The sequence below is a fragment of the Babylonia areolata genome, chromosome 4 (assembly GCF_041734735.1).
Source record: "Babylonia areolata isolate BAREFJ2019XMU chromosome 4, ASM4173473v1, whole genome shotgun sequence".
Classification (NCBI taxonomy): Eukaryota; Metazoa; Mollusca; class Gastropoda; order Neogastropoda; family Buccinidae; genus Babylonia; species Babylonia areolata.
In genome coordinates this window covers 35,097,961-35,120,522 of record NC_134879.1, presented here as the reverse complement: position 1 = coordinate 35,120,522, position 22,562 = coordinate 35,097,961, and the positions used below count along the sequence as shown (strand labels likewise).

Below are 22,562 nucleotides of genomic sequence, written 5' to 3'. Positions count from 1 at the left end.
GGGGAAGGGGAAGGGCGAGCAAGATGAAAAATGATCCAGTCAGTAGGCTATCAGTGATCTCCCTTTCACCTCGCCTCTGAAGATTTGGTTGCGAAGAGAAGAAAGCAAATTTTGTGCGCTTGCCCCTGTACACGCCAGGACTTCATTCCGGACTGGATGTATCGCCAAGAGACAGCTGGGCAAAACCACCTATGTTTAAATTTATGTCAGGACGACGCTAAGGCACTGTTTGTTTTCTGAGATAGCTTTCAAACATCGTGCATACCTTTTGCTTCTGCGGAAGAATTAGTTATATCATTTCCTGAGAACAAACAATATATGTATTGCCGAGTTACAATAACAGCTTATTTTAATTAAGGTGCAAGTCACTGGAAATGTTCCCTTTGAGCTAACAGAATGCTATCTGTATATAATCATGTTTTGCCCATTTATATTCTTCACTTTTCACTTGATGTATGGGGTGACACACACATAAACGCACACGCACACACACACATACACACACATAGGGGTTGAAGGTGTGAAGAGAGGGCAAGGACAAGTCTTTAAAACATCCACTTCAATACAGCACCTCCAAAACGACAAATCTGAACTTTAGGAATCCACCAGCCTGTCGCCAGCACGTGTACAAAACGGAGACGGGGGATGGGGGTGGGGTGGGGTGGCTGCCTTTAACGATCTCTTGCCGATCTGAACAAACTGCCCTCAAAGACGCGCAACTGCAGACAACTTGACAAGGGCTGTAATTTCAGCGCCCCAGTTGAGGGCAGAGCCTGGCTGGCCTTTGTCAGCTCCCTCCCTGCACCCTGTAAAAAGGGCAACGCGGGGAAGGCTCATTGCCCGCAGCCTGCCTCAATGACAGACCCCCGCACCCCCTATCCCCCCGCACAGGGTGTAGATTAAGGGGTTCCCCCACCCTCGGGGCCTCGAGAAGGGGAGGGGGGAGGGGCAGTCGGTTCTGCAAGGCCTCTGATGACTGGCCTAGATATGATTCTAGTGTCGCTGGCAAGATGGCTGCGCTCTTGACATCCTATCATCTGGCCCATGAAAAGCCGGCGGTGCCGTGGCGCTGTCATTTTGTATCGAACGGGTGGCGGGCTACCCGGGGTCGTGCCGGCCTGTGGGGTAGGGGGAGGTAACCCGACACCTTCCTCCCTCACACCGTCACGCTCCAACAGGGAAGAAAAGGGACGGGGGCGCAAGTCTTCCTCCCATCCCTCTTCCCCACTTTCCATAAAAGAAAGTGCAGTTATTCGCCGTTATCAACGATCTTTTCATCTGTCGCTGTGTCAACCATCTTTCGCCTGACTGTAGTTGAAAGTGTAAAAACCAGCATTTTTTTTTTTTTTTTTTTTTTTTTTAAGTTGGTGAAAAAACGCTCGTATTCGGTTTGAGTAATCTATTTATTTGCTGTGTTTTGCTGTGGTAATAATGACAACTGTTTAAATAAATTTCAACTGATAAACAAAACAAACAACAAAGACAATAACAACAAAGGTTTCTCTCTCTCTCTCTCTCACACACCTGACCCAAAAACCACAGCCTCGGGTACCATCACGACTGACTTCATTCGGAACCCCACCACCACAATGGACACAGACACGTTGAGAGAAAAGGGCGTGAGAGGAGGAACAGGGAGCCCATCTAATGAACTTGGCACTGGGAGGAGAGCATACAGATAGATGGGGGAGAAGTGTATGGGTCTGGTGATGGACGGTAATACCTTCACTGATAGACAGAAGGCAAACAACAAGCCTGGCCTGACAAACCTTGGCACAACACGGGGGCCGCCGCGCCGCTTCCATTATCAGCGCCTGCAGGTAGCAGGTACCCTGCGGCACGCTTACTTCACTGACAGACTGTGCGAAAAGCGAAAGGTCTGTGTGATAAGCTCTTTGAGAGGGCTGAGCGGCTGCCGTGAACACTATGCATGTCATGGTGGAGTGAAAAAGACAGCTTGATAGTTGTCTCTCTTTCTCTCGCTCACTCTCTGTTGCCGTTTCTTCTTCGGAGTATCATAATTATCCGTGAATGGTAGTTATACATAAAGTGTATCTTTGACATGGAAATGTGTATTATTCAATGTAAATCCTGCTGTTCATCCCTGTCCAGCACACAAACATGTAATATAAACACTATTCATCCTTAAAATGCCCGTTCCAAAAACGAAAGATTAAATATCAAACGCACAATATAAAGAATAAAAAAAAAAAAAAATTATTCATATATAAAATACATACACACATAAAACGGTGACTCAGCAATACGTTTCCCTACTTCACGTGCCCCCCATAATTCCTGACCGGACGGGCGCCTGTAGCACCTGGATACAAGACAGAGGGGGGTGACGTTCAATTTCTAAATAACTTTTCTGGCACCGGGCTCTCACTGAGGAGGGCGGGCTATCAACCCCATCGCTAATGAAGGCTAAAAGCGTAATTAGACTCGTCTTCTGTTTCGCCTGGATGTGGCCCAAAGCCGCAGCGGTGTAGCGGGGGGATGCGCGTGAATCATCAACTGTACTTTTGTAGGGTGTTGAGCCACTTCCCTGCCCGTCACCTGCAAAGGAGGCTTGGGTCTTGAGACACTGAGCAGGCATCGGCATTGAAATTATCGCCGTTGAGTCATTGAGCTGTAAGTAGGGTACACCTTAGGGGAGTGGGGTTGTGGTACTGGTTACTGCCCCTACCGTGTTCAGTCTTTTCCAGCTGGTAACCCACAATGAGTCTGTGCAGACCGCAGCTTTGGGACTGTAGTATAATGTGAACTATTGTGTTGTGCCTGCATGGTGTGTGTGTGTGTGTGTGTGTGTGTGTGTGTGTGTGTGTGTGTGTTGGAACCACTTGTATCCCTGTCAACCGATTATACTGCTACGTCTGGTCTTGAGACCATATGTTGTGCAGATCTTTTCATTGAAAGTATAACCAAGAAGTGACGGCGAGGGCCTCAGCCGTCTTGAAGAAGAAGAAGGAGTGAGGAGGTGGGGGGTCCACAGAGTAAATTAATTATCCCATTACCTCTACATTCTGATACCCCCGTATACCTTCATTCCTTCATTCTTCCTTATCCTTCCCTAAACCTCCCGTCGGTTGCATACAGAAATCGATCGACTTGAAAAATCACATCGGTCATTCAACTGCATGGATACATAAATACCTACCTACCTACCTACATACACCCACACCCTCTTCATCGCACTGCTTGCAGCCCATGCCTAAATCAAAATAGCTAACAACAACAACAACAACAAAAAAGAACCTCCATATCCAAAGATAATCCAGGTATCCGATGGTTCAGTTAGGTGCTGGGTGGGGCAGGGACAGACAGGAGAGTACTCTCGTTTACAACCGGCCTTAAGTTTGTGACTGGCAACAACAGCTGTGAGACAACGCAACCCCCATTACAAAACAAGCTCGCTGGTCATTCACTCACTGTCCATTACCCGGAGAGCTGGCCTCTTCCCTCCCGAACGAACAATTCTGGCAAGAAAACAAACCCACCCTTCCCTTGTACAACGGTGTCTGACAAATCCTGTCGGAATCAGCAAGAAGAGGGGAAACAAATTGGAACACAAGTCGGGTTTTGGAGCAAGGCCGAGATGAAGAGAATGAAGTGAGGAGAGAAAATGACTGAGACAAACTGAGCGAGAGAAGACTGCCGCTAGCAACGGTATACACAATATCTTCTTTTTGTTTTCCTTCTATGCATGGCCCCGAGGAATTACGAGCGCTACGTGAACATTAATCCGACCTGCTTAACTTCTGGATGAAGATAAAATTGATTTTTTTCGTGTATGTTTAAAAATCACAAGAACAAAATAAAAAGCTGAAGGTGGATCAGTCGGTATCTCTTCCATGGAAACACACACACACACACACACACATACATACAGATGGGGTTGGAGGGCTATCCGGCATGAGACCAAAGAGGCTACGTTCCGCCTGGTGGAAACTAACCATCCACACAAAGGAATGGTCAAGCCAGTGGAATGAAGGAGCGGGAGGGACAGGAGAAGGCGGGAGAGGGGTGGGGAGGAGGATGAGATGATAGTGGGAATGGTGATGGAGGCGGCACGAGGGGGAAAGACGCACCGACTGCATGCGTGTCGAAGGTAGAACACGGGATAGAAGAAAGAGGGATGGAGGGAAAGAGATGCAGTGAAGGGTGAGGGTGTGATGAGACAGACAGCTTCAGAGAGCCTGAGTATGCAAGAAAAGAGAGAGAGAGAGAGAGAGAGAGAGAGAGAGCGGGCGGGAGGATGGGAAAGGCCGCTCAGAGGTGAAATGGAGGTGGTGGGGGAACAAGGGGGAGGCGGCAGCAGGAAGGGGAGGAGAGTGGTGGAGGGAGGGACGGGGGTGGGGGTAGGGGTAGGGGAAGCGGAGGTTTGCAGAAAATGACCATTCGGGTCGTGCCAGCAACAGCTGCAAGCAGCTTGGCAGGCCAGCGGGGAATGCCAAGGCTGGAAACAATGTCATTAATTTGAAACTGATACCTGCCTTGCAGCCGTTCCCCCCCCCCTCACCCCGGCCCCCCTATCTTCGCTCTGTACTGGTCAGCCCCCTGACCAACCTTTCACCTTCTCCCATCCCCACCTTCCCCACCAGAAGTACGTCGTTTCCGGGTTCACACTGCTAGTCCCTTTAACCTTCCTGTAACGGCCTCTGTTTTGAAACGTCCGATGTTTTTTTCCCCCTTCCCCTGTCCACGTCGTTCGAAACGCTGGCCAGTGTGTGTGTGTGTGTGTGTGTGTGTGTGTGTGTGTGTGTGTGTGTGTGTGTGCGTGCACGCATGCAATAGCGTGTTGACACGTCTGCTTACAGGCATCCATGGACATGTGCGTGAACAACGGATGCTAAAACAAATGCACGCATACGTGTCGACCGCAGTAAGAATAAAAAAAAAGAAAAAAAAAGTGATGAATTGTGTATATATGTATATCTGGCAGTCACCCACAACCACTAAGCAATCTCCGCTTATCGCTCACTAAGCGTCCGGTCACAACACGTCGTCATTTCCTGTTCAAAAGCAGCCCACGCTGACTTCCGGGCATGCGCACTGCTTCTTCGACCAGTAAAGGGCCAGCCTTCAGCACTCTCGAGGTGTGCTGGTTAGTGTTTGTGTACGTCTGCTTGGACAGAGCTTTTCCCGCGCTCCTCACACACGTCCCCCTCTGATCGTCGACAGTCTGTCCATCTGTAAACCTTTCAACAGGTGGGGGTACAGGTCCCACTGTGTTCCCACGTGATGCCGCCTGCAGTTCCTAGAGAATCTGGGTCTAGTCTGCAGGAGTCCCCCGTGCTGACGGCTTGTTTTACAGACCACAGTCACTATCAGCACCCCTGTTTATGCCAAGGTCAGGGCTGATCTTATAAACAGGATGCACGTGTACGCGTTTGTTCCCAATGTCGGTCGGGCGGTAGTTTCTGCGGGTTTCCTTTATCATGGCCGCGCGATGCAGCGGATAGATAGCACGTCTAACACAGTACAGTCTCTCACTTACTCTATTATTCTCTCTACTGATCATTGTGTGTGTGTGTGTGTGTGTGTGTGTGTGTGTGTGACACAGAGAGAGAGAGAGAGAGAGAGAGAGAGTGTGTGTGTGTGTGTGTGTGTGTGTGTGCGTACGTACGTGTATGGTTGTGCGTGCGCGTGTGTGAGCCTGGGTGTTCCCGGGCAAAATGCGAAAATTCTACATTGGTATTTTTTTTACTTTTCCGATCCCTCCTACTCTACAAACATCATTATCACGACGCAGATTCCTCCCCACGCCTCACCCCCCGTCCCCCACAACCCCAAACACACACCCACACACCCGGCGCATCCCTCCTCTTCTTTGCCGAGGTCTCTTTCCTTCCGTATAACACCCACCCTCACCCCTGCTCGGATCCACAGACCCACCACCACCACCACCATCACCACTACCAGCAGCCGCCACACAGGTCTGCTGCCATCATCCTTGGGGCGAGGTAACAGAAATTAATTATGAGGGCAGCCAGGCACAACAGTTTATTATCTCTTGATTCCCTCTGCCTCCCCTTTCCGCTCCCCCTCTCTGCGCTGCCTTTAGCCCCAGGGTACATAGGGATAGGTGGGGGTGGGGGTGGGGGAGAAGCCGGGGATGGGAGACGTGGAGGGAGGGATGGAGGAAAGGGGCGAGAGGAATCTCTCTTCCTACCCACCCTCCACTGTCTTCCGCTTCTTTCCAACAACAACGGCAGCGTCTTCCCTCCCAACACACAAGGTTTGTTGCTTGATGTGCAGTAGCTGACCAAAGCTGTGCAACAGTGCAGCTGCTCAGAAATCGTAAGCCGCCTCGGCGAAAGGATGATGACTACAATACTTAGCTACTTAAGCCCCGTCTAGACGGGCCACCTTCTGCTGCTGTCGAAGCCGACTAACGTCTGTCTGTATTGGTCTCTGAGGTGTGGACAAAGCTTTAGCCTTGAGGTCACAGCCCATAAAACTGTCACCGGATCTTAGGGATACAAATAACAACACAAACAACAACCCAAAGAGGGAGAAATGGTTATCTGGAGGAACACAACACGTGGCGGAAACTGAACAGTATTCACCAGCATAAAGGCGATTCGACTACACAGAGCGCTGATGATAAAGAATTCATCACGGAACAAAGGAAACAGAAATAAACGAAAAGAAGAAAAGCAAGAAAACATTGAGAAAGAAAAAAATGCAGGAAAGGGGTGAAATCGAGCTGTGCTGGGAGAAAAGTGAGAGAGAGAAAGGGGGAGAAAACGAAGCAAGAAAAGGGTAAAAGGGTGTGTTGTCGAAAAAGAAAAGCAGCGGAACAAATCCACAGACAGAAGGAAGAATGTTCTATGATTCGTGGACAGAAGAAACGAACACTGATCAAAGTCACTGTCTGGATTTCCATCCATGCGGGGAATGTCAGCGGGGGAGGGGGTTGGGGAGGGGAGCCAACCCACACAACCTCTCGATCCATGCCACCAAAACCGCCATGAGAGAGAAGGGCCGAAAAGAGGAAAAAGGAAAACCCCACAAAGAATGGACAGAGCAAAAGCAAACAGAAAGCCGAAAGGTAAACCAAAAACAGCCATAGCACTTCTCGCTCCAGAAACCGGAAAATAGCCAAGGCGTAAATAACGGAAGGCTATTTCTTGTTGCCCGTCGTTTTCTTTTGTCACACTTTTCCTTTTTTCTTTCGGTTTTCTTTTCTTTCTCTTGTTTCCACTTTGTTGCTAAAAAATAAACTGACATTCTGAGTAAGAAACTGTTTTATCCTTGATAAGGGAAATACTCCGAAATGCAATTTTGATTTTTGACACAAGCGAATGAATAAGTAAGCACACTCGTGTTTGTGAAACCAAACAATGGATTATGTTTACATTGGGGAAAATGACGAAAAGATTTAAAGTTTTCATGTTTGGGTCATAACCTGCCTATTTTATAGTGGGGAAAAAGACAAAAAGATTTAAAGTTTTCATGTTTGGATCACAACAGAGTGAATTAAATCACACGTGACGATTGCCTTCTAATTCTTTGAAATTGTTTCAATGATTGCAAATCAAGTAACATTATGGGCCCAATGAAATTCTGCTTCACTGCCATGCTTATTAAAAACGATGATTTCGTGGCTGCAATGGACTGATGATGACATGTTTATTTTATAAATCCAAGGCATATATCATGCTCGTGTGCGTGGGTGTGCCTGCATGCATGCACGTGCACTGTGTGAAAAAAAAGAAAGATTACAATTGCAACACAGTTAAATCCGCCATTACTGTTAAATGTGTGTCCCTGTCTAGAATCACATGGTCTCCACATGGCTTCAATACTGATTACTGTCTGGGGTTCGCAACTTCATCATACAGAACCTGACAATCATCTCGTAAATCGTAATAATGTCAGGCCTGTGACTCCGAAAATACACCACTGATCACATCCGTGCTTCCTGTCTTTTGAGTTCAAGGATTTGACCTGAAAAGAAGCAACATGTGTGGGCAGGCCTGAACCACCTTGTTTTTTGTTTTGTTTTGTTTTTTAATAGTTTTTCCCCTTCTCTGAGCATCCAGCCTTCAGACTGACAAACCGCACCCGGCGATCTGAATCAGCATCCATCCTGAACTGGTTCCATGTTCGAAGTGGAGATTGAAAAATCAGGAGAGTATGCATGAGGGAAACATACAGGCAGGGGTTAAAAGCCCGCACGGCGGCCGTGCAGCCGCGACAGGGGTCCATTTGGGCGAAATAAACAAGGGGTGATATTGGGTACTTATATTCTTGTATCTGATAGACGAGCATCGAGCCCTGCGCCTCGCCACAGCGGCCCACTTCAAAGCGGCCGCGGAGGGGTCTGGAACTCCCGCCCTTCCTTTGAACTGCACCCTGCCCACCGCACCTGGGGGGCTCGGAAAGTGGTGCGTGCTAAACTGCCGATTGTTGCCCATTTTTGCCTTCCTTTTTTTTCTTCTTCTTCTTTCCTGTAAGTACTTCCTCAATGGCTTTTGCAATTAGTTTGTAAACACGACCCGCGCTCCTCACCTCGTCTCCGTTGCCATCTTTAATTCATTCAGCTCGGCGTGCGGGGTTGAGGGAGCAGAGGTGTGGGAGTTATATCATTATATTCGCATTAGGTCCCCTCCCATTTATTCCCCTCCCCACCCTTCTTTCGTTGTTTAAAAAAAGGCCTTCTGCCTTCCTCCCTCTTTCAAACACATACACAGATCTTGTCTGTAATGTAGCGTAAAACATAAAAAGGCAACGGGGCTAGGTCCGACAGAGAACGTCAAAATAAGGAAAGGGCCACAGAGCAGACACGGAAGGGGGAAGGGGGGATAGGGGAGGGGAAAGGTCAGTGTGAAGGCCATAACGATAACGGACAAGGCTCGTGAATGTTCACCAACATGGCGACTGGTCACGGGTCAGCGAGAAGGATCGTCCTCAGTGGTTACCGCCCCTTCCCACACTGCAAGCTGCCTCTTCCTTCTGACCCAAAGGTAACCCATCCGTCTTTTTTGTGGTTGGTTTTTTTGTTTTTTTGTTTTTGGGGGGTTCGACAATGCCTCCTACACTTCCTTCCTTCTCACATTTTTTCCCACTCAATCCCAGCCTCCACATGTTTCCGATAACGCACGGTTTGTACCCAAGGCTCGAGACACTTTATCAGACGCTCATGTCAATGCTGGTACTTGTCGAATCATGTGTATCGAGAAAGAAAAACGGAGGCACAAATCAGCTTGGTTGAAAGCCACGGTCCAAGGTGGCAAATATGTCAGTGATCGGCAAATCCTGTTGTCTCGTCCGATGAGTGATACTGTGTACACAGACGATCGCGGATATTCCAATACTACACACTTCAGTAATAATCTCAACACGAATAGATCGAAGATTTTCTTGAAAACAATGAGGGAAATTGGCAAATTCGAATATGACACACAAGTCGGTGTAGTTTTGGAAATCTACCGTTTATCACGTTGAAACAAGACAGTATTAATCGCTCACAACACCGGACATTAATCTCAGCTGAGACTTAGAATATATCAACGTGTTAACAGCAGTACGAAACACGGTCAGAAAGGGCTGGGGACGTGGGGGAATGCACATGAGAGTGTTTCAGCCTAACAATCTTTTAAGCTTCAAGAATCAATTCCCAGTCACCGATTTGTTGACGAGATATCCCGATGAAAGTGATCAACTGCTACTTGGTTACCGTGGCAAAGACTGATTGTTACCAGCCTGTACACATTCCGCAACCGTGCCGTGGAGGGGCCGTGGGGGCTCGTGGTAGACATTACCTCATGCACGGCGCCAGCCCAATCCATACGGCTCCTAACGAAGTCCCTAGCAGCAAGATTAACCTTCTCATTACGCAGGCAGTAGGCCCTCACACATCAAAGCCTGGCCTGCTTTTTCCCCGGGTCCGGAGCCCAGCGGTCAACACAGGGATCTGATTAGCAAAAAGGGGTGGGGGGTGGGGAGGAGGGGGGGGGGGAATAGTGCTCGGTCAGCGAGACCTAGCTCCATGGTCTCAACCTTCCTCTATTCAACGCCACTGCTGTTTTCATCCTCCAGACTTTTTCCAAAAGACTGGCCGAGTCAGTGTTCCTTTTCTTTCAGTCTTATCTGTTGATTGTGGTGTACCTTGTAAGCCCCACCAAAACGTGCCCTTAGCTCGCACTTAGAAAGACCATTTTTGGTGGACGCCAGTTGCAGCGATGAGGACTGTGCTGTCGCTTCACTTTCACCATTTCCTCAAAGACTGTTGTTCTCCTAGAAGAAAGATATGGAATGGGCAAAGACCCGTTGAACACGATGCACACCCCACGTTCACTGATCGTCACCAACACGCATGCTTTCGTGACAGAACCGCAATTCAATGACAAAATCCACTTTCTTGGAGTTCTTTTAGCACTGTTGACTATTCTGTGAGAACAAACTCGGACGAAAAACAGTTCGAAGCTTATCCACTCAAGTAAACGTATATAAAACACATTTACTACTCAAGTTCATGAAACAGATAATTGAACAGATTCCAGCAGAAAAAAACAAACTGGACGTAGTATATGAAAGACAGGAAAACACCCACGAATAAAACAAACCAGTATGGGGTAAAAGCAATTCCCTCCTGTCTCTTGCGTTTGTATAGTATCGACTTACGACTGAATGAAAATAACAACAGATTGCTCGAGACATAAACATGAACTGAAATATCATTCTCGCCTGACTTGCTAAGTTTTACTTTAAAAAAAAAAAGAAGAAAAAAAGAAGCAAATACACTCACTGACATTTAGTGCTGCATGATGTTCCTTTCTTACGTACATTAAACCATCATACACAAGAGTGGAGTCCAGAAAGATGGCAACTGAACATTAACATAACTACGGGCATTACATTTGCATAAACGTTCCATACTCAGGACTACCCATGACTTACTGGATGGTATAATGCTTTTAATTAATGAAGAAAGCGCCATAAAAACTGGTGCACCGTGACAGAGAGAACAGCCAAGAAAGGTGTTCGTCCAGTAGGCCACAGCGGCAGGCAGAGAAGGGAAGGAGGGAAGGAAGGAGCAGCAGACGGAGTGGACAGGCCGGGGAGTCTAATCACCTGGCGACTGTGCTTAGCTGGCTCCATTAGGCCCTTTGTGGGGCCCACAATGGGTCCGCCACCGCCCGGGCCCCCGTGTCAATGCCTCCCTCCCCTCGTCACCCTGCTCGCTACACCCTTCTTTCAGGGACCCCCTCCCTCTCTTCCCCTTCTCCTTCCACCCCGTCCTAAAGGCCCATTGAGCAAGTTGACTAAATGTTTTGTTGTTGTCACTGCCGGCCGCTGTGCCGCGCCTGGCGTCACACCAGAACAGACAATCCTGGAAAGGAGAGAGAGAAGGGGTGGGGAGGGAAGAAGAGAGGGGCAAAGAAAAAAAAAACTAAAGAAGAAGAAAAAAGACTGGAAGAGACGAGAGAAGGGGTACGGGGTGAGGTGTCGGTTATGGGACTGTGGGGTGGAGGACTAGCAAGAAAAGGGTGCGTTGAATACGGGTAGGACAGAAGGGGAAGGCCACCACCACCGCCGTTCACAGATCTCTCTGGGGATAGGGACATCTTCGAAAAGAAAAGAAAGGGGGGGTGGGGGGTGGGGGTGGGGGGAGAAAGAAGAAATATCGGGGACGGTATGACTCCACACAACAGCTTTCAGGGAGAGCTTGGGCCGTGTGTGTGTGTGTGTGTGTGTGTGTGTGTGTGTGTGTGTGTTGGGCGGGTATGTGGGGTAGAATAGATTCAGGTCGGGCAGAACACAGCCACTGAAGAGCAGAAGAAAAAAATATCAAGGCAGAAAGAGCAGAAAACGAAGGGTTAGCAGCAAGAACGACCAGCCAGAACCGTTTCTTTCACAGACGGGCAGCTGCCGTTAGTAACACAGGGGGCTAGCTGCCTGAATGGCTACCTTCCCAGAGCAGGGGCTTCACATCCCCACGCCGGCTCTTCAACCCTCGCTCAATGGGCCAGCCGAGAACTATCCGGGCGCTCCGGCCACAATGCCGGACGTTTAAGCTGAGCCAACAGCGAATCGCTTTACTGCGCAAACAGCTCGTAGCAGCGCCACTGTGGCCGATAGCCCTATACTACTGTCGGGCACAGTGCTCGTTGCCCGATAACAACTTGCGCAACGTTGAAGACCTGAAGCAGTGCTAGCGTAGCGGGTGGAGCATTAGGGCCTGGCTGGGAGGTGGGATAAGTAGTACTATTAGCGGATGAGCCGTTTAGAGAGGAGGATGGGGGCGGGGGGCGGGGGGGGAGTGATCAGCTGACCGTCCGCTGAATAGAAGTCACGCTCCACGTGGGGAAGAAGGTTACGCTCTCAAGTCAGGGTCAAGGTTACGGTCAGAACTGGACACTGTCGGTCAGAACTGGACACTGTCGACCCGGACCATCCACTGTGTCCTCCTGGGACGTGTTGTGATTGGTAAGGATATGATGAAGAATTGGGTTTTGCTGACGTCAGATACTGAACTTCTATACACACACACACACACACACACACACTTGTGCATGAACATAATTATGCATACGATATTAACCTAAATAAAGATATATTTGACTTAACGCAAAACTTAAATAAAGCAAACACACACACACACATACACACACACAGACGCAAAGCTCGCTCAGGAGAGACAACTTAACTCGCTCTCCAACTTTGAGCTTTATTGTCTACTCTTTCAAAACTGCGCCATAAACGGCCACCATGACCATGCTAAAGTAAGTCAAGGAAACAACAACAACAAACAAATATGAAAGCAAGGGAGCTAACGCTCAAGTCTTAACACTCTCCCAACATAACCGCCTTCTCCAATACCCTCTCCGTAAGTCTACGGCCACAACTTTGCACGGCAGTTAGCTATCGACACGATGCGTCTTCCGTCTAAACGGCTTCGCGAAGAAGAAGAAAAGTCAACGACTTTTGCCAAAGACCCCCACCTTCTGAATTTCCTTATGATTTATACTGGCAGGGATCAGCCCACTTGAAGTCTCTGTTTGGCTGGGAAGGCAGCACGGGCGATCGAAGTGCAAAGGGCTTCGCTTGTGCAGTCAATATTCATGAAGTGTAAGCCGTGGCACGGAAAGATTTATGTCGTTTGCGCGTCCTAAAGGAAAAGACCTCATAGGCTAGTTAGACGGCAAACAAATGTCACAATCGATAAATTAAGCCAACTTGAAATGGAAAATGATATTGACGGTTCAAAGTCTGCCAGAGAAGAACCTAGAAGTAGCAAGCGCGGTAGCGTTTCTTTGTCTTTTAATCTTTCTTTTTGTCGCGAATTTTTTTTTTAAAGAGAAGAAGAAAAAAAATAATAACCTTCTCCGCGCTCGCTCGCTCTCTCTCTCTCTCTCACAACTGTTTCAGTTCGTTTTTATATTTCTTTTTAATTTTAGGTCTGTAATATATCATCCTCGCCGTTTTATTCTATTTTTTCTCATAAAGACAATTGTAATACTTAGCAAAGGAAGCTCTGCTCGACTCGAGGCTTTGCTTTCGGAGGATCGAGACGGGAGTGCCTTCCCTTAGTTTTGTACAATAATGATCCCTGTCTCTGTAACATTTGTGCGCGCGTCCGTGTGTATATGCACGTGTAACTACACACTTGTATGCACGCGCATTTTGACATGTCCAGAAAGGAAATCCTAATTTACTCCAGTGAAAGATGATGCAGTTAATGTTAAGTTGTGGTTGTTCCCTGAACAATAGCTGGCACGTTGCCCAGGATAGGTGATTATTTTGACGTTTTGAAGAAAAGAATATGAAAAAAAATCAAAAAGCGTTTAAACCAATAGCTATACGGTCTGTTTCTTTTTACAGTCAGCGAACAAAAAATAAGCGGATATGCGCGCAGGCAAACCTGTGCACGCAAACCTGGGTGTTTGTTTACAGCACACGCATTTCGCAATTCACTAACTGCCTCACAGGCACATGCATGTAGCTCCTCTCTCCATGCACTTGTGGATGCTACGGCATGGTCTTGCCATTGGCTATATGCCAGTTTTCATCCTTCGGTCTTGTCTGTCAGCTTTGAAACGTAGACAATCGATTTTCTTTCACTCCGCGTAAGCGCACTGCAAGTGTTTCCATTACGCTGGTCTCCGTATCACATCATTTGTCACAGTCATCGCTGTTAATTAATCCTTACAATGATGTATACAGCGCTAAATGCTAAACGACTGAACGGTATAGTTTTTCGGGGGATATCGTTACAAACAGTGCGTCTGAACAAAATACCAAGGAGTCAACACCAACAGAGTCAAACAATCGTCTACGTATTGTCTCCCATCGCATGAATGAAAGATTAAGCGGCAGCGGCGCCGGCGTTTTGCGTGCGTTCAAACACGTACAGCATGTCGCTATGAAAGATGATGTCTCCACAACTCATCCACCCTCCACTCTCCCTGACCGACACAACACACAGATGCTGGGGGGAGGAAAAGGAACTGGTACTGGTTGGCCTCATAAAAACGACACAGCAACCGCCGATGTATTTTTTCTTTCCCACCCTTTAACTCTGCGATAAACAGGCACCCCCTGGGTAGAGGAATCACAAATAAAAATTTTACACAGGGCTGGGGATAAAATTAGGGTGTCGGCTGGTTCTGGGCGAATACCATCCAACGGTTACTATGACTTGTGACCGACGCCTTGAACCGTCACTGAAACGCTGAAACCACGCTGAAACAAGAGAGAGAGAGCGACCGACAGAGAGACAGAAACGTACAGACAGACAGGCACAGAGAGAGAGAGAGAGAGAGAGAGAGAGAGAGAGAGAGAGAGAGAGACAGAGAGAGACAGAGAGAGAGACACAGAGAGGAATTAGTTCTGACCACATTTTCGATCGCGGTCGAGAAGAAAAAACCCCCCACAAAACCCACCCCCAGAAAAACGGAAAACGCCATAAAATAAAAACACCACCACCATGTTACAGGCAAGCAGCAGGGGAGTTGTCAGAGCCGTGAAGAATGATCCTGCATCCTATGATGTATCATAAACGTGTCAACCGTTCCTTGCCCTCCCTCCCTCCCTCCTACCCAACGGAAAACCCTGCGGTCCATTACAAAATCAGCACGTGGTCTACATCTTTCCAACTATTTCCTGAACCTTTCTTTTTACGGCTCCGCCGCGTTAGGAATGTAAGAGTAAATGCCTTAAAGAGGTTCGGTCCTAACAAACAAAAACAAAGAGAACAAAGAAATGCACGCGCTAACGCAAACACGTTTGGATGCTGGTCTTGTACCATAGTTATGTAATCATCTAATATTTTTTTCTTACATAAAGAATATTGGTAGAGAGAGAGAGAGAGAGAGAGAGAGAGAGAGAGAGAGAGAGAGAAACAACAACATTAAAATCTGTCGAATGATCATGTTTACAAATTTCATTCGTTCAGGGACAAAAGAATGCAGTGATAAACATTTTAACATTGAGCACAGCAAGCATAGGATTATGAATATATACAAATTTCAATATGGTCAAAATATTTTCGTGAAAAAAAACACGACATACATAGATACATATATACATAAATACACATATTCATGCATACAGAAAACACACACACACACACACACACACACACACACACCACACACAGTGTCTGCGGTTCGTATCAAAACACAACGAAAAAAAAACACCAACGTGATACACCAAACACACAAAGATAACCGAAAGGAAACTAGATACCGATTTGTTTCTCCCACACAAATCCTAAATCTCCCGAAGAAACAACATTCATACTACCCAGCGAGCTGTATCAACACGAATCATTAATTTTCCGGCATTAGCGACCAGAGATAAAGGGGGGGTAAAGAAGCCACGTCAGGTTCTGGTGTGTGCCATCCCCAGTGAAGCCAAAGACAAATATTTGCACTGACACGGTGCTGCCAAATTTGAAAACACGAGGCCCGTTTGGTTATTTTCACATCAGTTTTTCCCATATTTTGGCTGACATATGTCTTGGGCGAAACAGGAACCAGTAGACATGAAAACCGTCGCGGCCTGGAACAAAATATTTTATCTTTCCGTGTTTTCTCTCGCCCCGAAGAGCTCTTCCAAGGGAAGCAACCTTCAAACCCCCGGCTTCGTCTCCACACCTCTCCCCCCATTCCCCCCCTCCCTCCTCACTCTTCTTTTTCAAAACAATTCCTTCATGTTGGGCTAACAAGTTTTCCATCATGCAGCAACCCAGGCATAGCGAGAAAAGGAGACAGGGAGGGGAGGAGTAGCGAGGTGCAGGCAGGGGGTACAGGGGGAGGGGGAGGAGGAGGGGGAGGGGGGAGGGAGGGGGAGGGGTTGAGGTAAGGGAGATGGGGGGAGTCGTGGTTGTGCAAGATTCCACGGACGATAATCACCCCTCCCCACGTGGCAACTAGCGACCGGGAAGCTCAAATCCAATTCTGAAACATATTGATAAATGGTCTTGCAAGATCCCACCGCCGGTAAAACTACAAGCAACCTCCCCCCCCCCCTCCCCTCCATACCTCCTCTCGTGAAATATTGGGCCGGACAATTGATGAAACTGCATTTTCAATCATGACGGCTCACTAGACCGTGAAGGAAGTCGATCAGTTCCAAAAGAGCGTGTCTTGAAAGGCAAGTGAAGGGTGAACAAACCGGAATATGAGGGAGACAGGAAAAGGAAGGGAAAGGTGCGTGGGAGCCAGAGTGGAGGGGGGGGGGGGGGAGGGCACAGGATGGAATAGAGGTGGGAAGGTGAAAAAGAGGGGAGAGGTGGGGTGGGGGCGGTAGAGAAGGGAAGGGAGAAGGAGAAGCGCAAAGAAAAAAAAGAAAAGAAAGAAAAAAAAAAGAAGGAAAAAAAGGGAGGAGAAAGTAAGTAAAAACTCGGCTGCTGAGGACAAAACCAGCAGCCCAAACATTGCCCCGGAGCCATCTCCAATTGCATGGATCAAGTGTTTTGAAACTCCCAAGCCTGCGCAAGTAAACATACCGCGCAAAGTCAATGTGTGGGTGTGTGGCTGATGAACGTGTGGAGAAGGGGGAGGGGGAAGGGGAGGGGGAAAGGGAGGGGTGATGAACGTGTGGAGAAGGGGGAGGGGGAAAGGGAGGGGGCAGACGGGAGGCATAGGTTGGGGGTGGAGTGGGGTGAGGGTAAAGCAGAGGAAGGACGAGAAAATAAAAAAAAGTAACTGAAAAAAAAAACTGAAAAAAAACACGGGCGGAAGAGAGAGAAAGAGGTGGAGAGGGGGGCATGGGGGGGCGGGGGGGGGCAGAGGGGAGAGGAATACTACTATACGGAAATGGAGAAAAGGGAAAGATACAGCAGGGGCAGATATGGAACTTCAGACACTCTGGAAGACGGAGAGGAAGTGAGAGATGTATATGGTGAGAGGGAGGCGCAAACACAGAAAGTAAAACAAGACACCGACACTGTAAAATCGTAATTTGAAAAAAAGGCAAGACCACACAACTCTCGAATTCTCCCTAGGTTTACAGAAAATCCCTTTTGCAATACCGGCAGTTGTACCAGCGTTCCTTTCTTGTTTTTCTTTTCTCTCTCTCTGTGACGATTCAACCATGTGGTTTTCAGAATGTTTAGACAGACTCTAGGCGCCTTATCACCAACCAGGTTTACCAAAACGGCAGAAAACCACCCTCACCTTTATGTTCCTCCTCCTGCCTCAACCCGTCCCCCAACATCCTTAAATGGCAAAAATGTCTGTCAAAAGCCAACCAAAGTCGTCATCCATGAAACAAATCGGAGTCTGACTCTCCTCTCGTTATCCTGCTATGATAGCAAAGTTGTTCTCCGCCTTAGTAACAATGGGGTTAACTTCGATACCCGATAAAAAATTGTTTTTTTTTTTACTTTAGGGGTAGGGGTCCTATACAGCACTGCAATGACACCACAAGAACAGAACCTAAAACACCAATACCGTGCAGGGGCAGCTGGTGATTCGAACTCATCACTTTTTGAACGCGTTCTCGGCACCCCGCCGAAACCGGACTGCTCAATACAGCAAAGAAAGGACAAAGACTGGAGGTCAAGATGTTCCTTCTGCAGGGTGGATCGCTTCTCGATAGTCCCCAAACCCTAATTTTTAAAATCATTTTTTTTTTTTTTTATATCGCATCCTTCTCTTGTCAGCCAGTGAAACACGACAGAAGGCATGACAGATACGGGCGACAAGTCGCATTTCGAACTGCGCTCCTGTAAAGCCCACTGTTCCGTGGTACCCGGGTCATTCCGGTGCCCACTAAATCCTGTCACAATGGTTGGCGGGAAGTTAGGTGGGGCGGCCCGGATAACCATCTCCTGGGAGAAAGCTAAAAACACAACCGGCGACGACTTCGGCGCTGGCGCCGCCAGATTTACTGTGGGCGGTTTTACAGTGGAAGGGAAAGAGTTAAGCGACTTCGCTCGACGTCCTGGCGACGATACCTTCCTGCCGGTAATCTGGATCACTCGTACACAGGTGAAGGTGTGTACACAAGTCTCGCAGGAAATGTATAAAGAAGAGGAAAACTGACATAACTGAATGCAAAAACATCCCCTCCGACACCACCCTGTTGCCCCCCCCCCTCCCCGGACCCCTTTAAAAACATCAAAGAAACAAAACAAAAAACTTTTAGCTTCTGATTTCTGTGACAGATCAATTGAGATTTATTGTGGTGAAGTATGACCGCCTGACAAAACTCACTAACAAGACAAGACGACTTCATTGAAAACACACACACACACACACTGGAGGTACATAAAAGGGAAAACAAACACACCGTCACTCTCATTTGCACACACAAACACACCCTGTATCTTTCTTCTAAACAACCACAACAACAACAACACACATACACACACACACACACACACACACACACGCGCGCGCGCACGCACACACACAACAGACACCTCGATTTCTTCAGTCTCACCTGATTCACTGTTGTTTTCGGCCAGCTGGGAGGAGTTGGTGGTGGACTGACTAGGTGGAACGGGCGTGTCACCTGACCGCGAGGACTGTGTGTCTTCCTGGGGCCCGTAGCTCATCGTGTTAGAGGGCGGCCTCTGCACACACACACACAATACGCCATCCATTTATCTACTTTGTTTTTCATATACGTATTCATCAATATTTTTGTTAACCACTGAATATTCCACCACTCCCGTCCACTCATTCCTCAACTATGCAACTTGGTTTTCACGTGTTTAAATTACGTTACCGTGAACCAAGTATTGTTTATCTCTGTGTGAATAAAGAATGGGAAGAAAAAGGAATAAAGCAGGAATAAAATTAATAGAACAATAATTCAGGCACAAAAGGAAAAAAAGGGCAGACAGACAGCGGAAGCGGGAGAAGCGAGAGAGGGCGCCAACCAACCAATTACCAGCCGAACCAGCAATCTCGATCCAGTCGATCGACTTTCGTGCCATAACTCATACCAGTGCAATTAAATAAGCCTCAGCCCTCTCCCTTTACAAGACACTCCCACATTTTCGCTGAACTAAAACAAAAAATAAAATAAAACAAAATAAAAATCCTGGCCAAATCCCCTGTTCACCCTTACCACTCCTAACTAAAATGACAACTAGCCTACAGGAATCTTCGCGCGATGATGAAATGGTGCACAAGTAGATAGTTTGAATCATTTTATTCGAACGTTCTTATTTAAGATGTAACTCTACCACATACACACAAAACCCCATAAAACCCGCACACACACAACAACAACAATAAAATCGCGCCTCTGGATAGCAGCTAAAATAGCACGTGCTTATACAACTAGAAACAATCCCTTCATCACAAACCGACATGTTTTATGACATCGAAAAGATGCAAACAGACAGACAGACAAACACAACAAACGCCATGGGGTCGATCAGACACCATCTCCTTTATTTTCTTTTGTTTACGGATTCTTTACTGTGCCTTTTTGTTTACGGTAACGGAGAAGTTAAAGCAGCCATTTCCCTCCCTCCGTTTTCTTTTCTTTTTCTTTTTTCCCTCTCCTCCTCGTGTCCCCACCTCTCCGCCCCATCCCTGATCAAGTGTGACGTTCCTAGCGCACTCGTGGGACAATAACGTTTGCACTCGGCATTTTTAGGCCGTGAACCCCGGCGTCACCCGCCGGCCTCAAATCACTGTTGACGTATCATCAATGCCCGTTTCTCCCTCGACACAAAAGCAGTTGAGCGGAACTTAAACAAACGACGCCCCGTGTCAAGCACTTATCCGGGGAGGGGGGGCAGGTCGCCACAACTCACGGGATGGAGGACACGAGGCCTCTGCCTCCCTACAAAACTGGATCGAAGGGAGGGTGCGCCATCACGTAACCAGTGCACAATGCCGAACGCCCACACCACACTTAGGTAAATGAGACAGTAACGCAGGAGAGATAATTACGCTGAAGTATATTCGGCAACTGCAACACCGGCCTCGCGTGGACGAACTCGTCCACGCACATCGACCTTGGGACAAAAGGGGAAAGTTCTAAGTGAATCGAAGACACACACACACACACACACACACAGAGAGAGAGAGAGAGAGAGAGAGAGAGAGAGAGAGAGAGAGAGAGAGAGAGAGAGAGAGAGAGAGAGAGAGAGAGAACTGGAAGGTCACTTTACCCGAGGTAAAAATAGGCGAGGGAAAAATCACACAGGCACGAAGAGAACCAAAAAAAAGCCATTTATCAGAAAGGACTGGGGCGTATTTGAGAATCGTATCGAAGACAATTCTGGAATAAACGAAACGGGGGAGTGGGGGAGGCAGAGGAAAGAACGCGCGCGCGCGCGCGTGTGTGTGTGTGTGTGTGTGTGTGTGTGTGTTGGGGGGGGGGGGGGGCGCAGTTAATAAGGCAATCATTATACAGCCAAACAAAGAAAACAAAACAAAAAAACCCGAGCCGGGGGAAGACGAGGAGAAGGAAAAAGAGAGGAAGACAGACCTGAAAACGGACAACCATCGATGGCATGATGAAGCGACGGAGGGACGCTTTCCACTCCCCACAAAATCAAACCTTGTCCGCAGACAAGAAGATCGACTGGAGGCTTGGCGCTGTCAACCTTCATTCCCTACCCCATCTCAGACTTTGCCCGCTTTTTGATTCTCTCTCTCTCTCTCTCTCTCTCACACACACAAACTTTCTTTCTCTCTCTCATTCCGTGTCTTCCCGGGTGAGCCCCTCTAATTGAAGACTTTGGCTGCCTTGTTTGTCAATTCTCTGGGCCGTCTTCCTCGTTAATTTAATCGTTGTGTTTGAGGTAGTGGAGGTCCAGGACCTAGCTTGATTGGCAGGTGATCGGGGCACGAGGGACTCGAAGAGGGGTCCAAGGGGAGCAAGGTCAACAGTGGAAAGTTGGCTCGACCTCCAAACCAGCAAGTTTGATCGTGTGCTCTCTCCGCGTTTGGAAAGCAGCGTCCTCCTGAACTTTCTTTCTCTCCCCGTTTTCTCTCTCTCTTTATTTTTCCGATGGTGTTTCCTTTTTTTTTTCTTCCCCTCTCTTCGGATTGTTTGCCTTCCTGTCCACTTGATTTCCTCTTCCGATCTTCAAGATAATGAGATGAAGAAAGGAGAACAATAAAAAAAAAAACAAGAAAAAAAAAAACCCGAATGGAAGTGGAGGAAGCGGGAGGGAAGTAGAGAGAGAGAGAGTGAGAGAGAGAGACAGAGATAGACAGAGACAGAGAGAGGTGGGGTGGTGGGGGATGCTGTACAACACACACAGAAAGGGAGTGAATAATGAATAATGCGAAGTCAACAAGGTGAGAGTTCTCGATCATTTCTCGTTCGTGTTGTACCGAATCCAAGCTCTAGGCAACACATCAATTCTTTTTTTTTTCCCTTTTATTTCACCGTGACTACACACGCCATATTCATACCAAAACCTGCAGCAGCTGTTGAAGGCAAGGCCAGCGACCCTGAGGGACTGGCTCGGGGATCACTTTTACTCCGATCAATCAGACTGTGTTGGGGTAAACTCACTCCGATCAACAGCAAGTGACCGCGCTCTATTGCTTCTGTTTACAAAAACCCCCACACCACGCCGCATCCTCCTTCTCCGTTCCCCTTCCTCCACCCTTATAATCTATTAGGCTTCTTGCTGCGTTTATATACCACGTCATCCACTAAAGGCATTAATCCTAACACATATGCGCACACACACACACACACACACACTCTCTCTCTCTCTCACACACACACACACACAAACACACACACACACAAGAACTCTGAAGCACACACGTGTAACCATCACCACCACCAACCCTGAACCTCCATTCTTCTCCCCTTCTGGGATGAGGCTGACGGTGGTGGTGGTGATGAAAGGAGGATGGTGTAGGAGTGCACACAACGTGTCTTACATATATGCAACCGTCAATGCAACTTCGTATCATCAAAGGACACACTGTGTCACCTCTCCCCCTTCTTCCCTCTACCCCCGTCTCCACCAATCCCACACGAACCCCTCTTCCGCTAACCCACAGCTGTCAGTCAATGAAAGAGTCGGTATATTGGCAGTTTTACGCCGTTCTGATCGTTCATTGCATCACGCTTGATCGCAGTGATGTGTTTTATGGGAGATGTTTAGA

General features: G+C 47.9%; 1 protein-coding gene across 4 annotated transcripts in view; it reads right to left on the bottom strand.

The window, feature by feature from the left end:
• Positions 1 to 22,562, bottom strand: part of LOC143281105 (homeobox protein Meis1-like) — a 335,401-nt gene that overhangs the window by 97,571 nt on the left and 215,268 nt on the right. For all 4 annotated transcript variants that reach the window (XM_076586062.1, XM_076586065.1, XM_076586063.1 and 1 more), the window contains one exon: positions 18,907 to 19,039. In XM_076586062.1, coding sequence (XP_076442177.1) covers positions 18,907 to 19,039 — 133 coding nt within the window. The remainder of the gene's footprint in view (positions 1 to 18,906; positions 19,040 to 22,562) is intronic.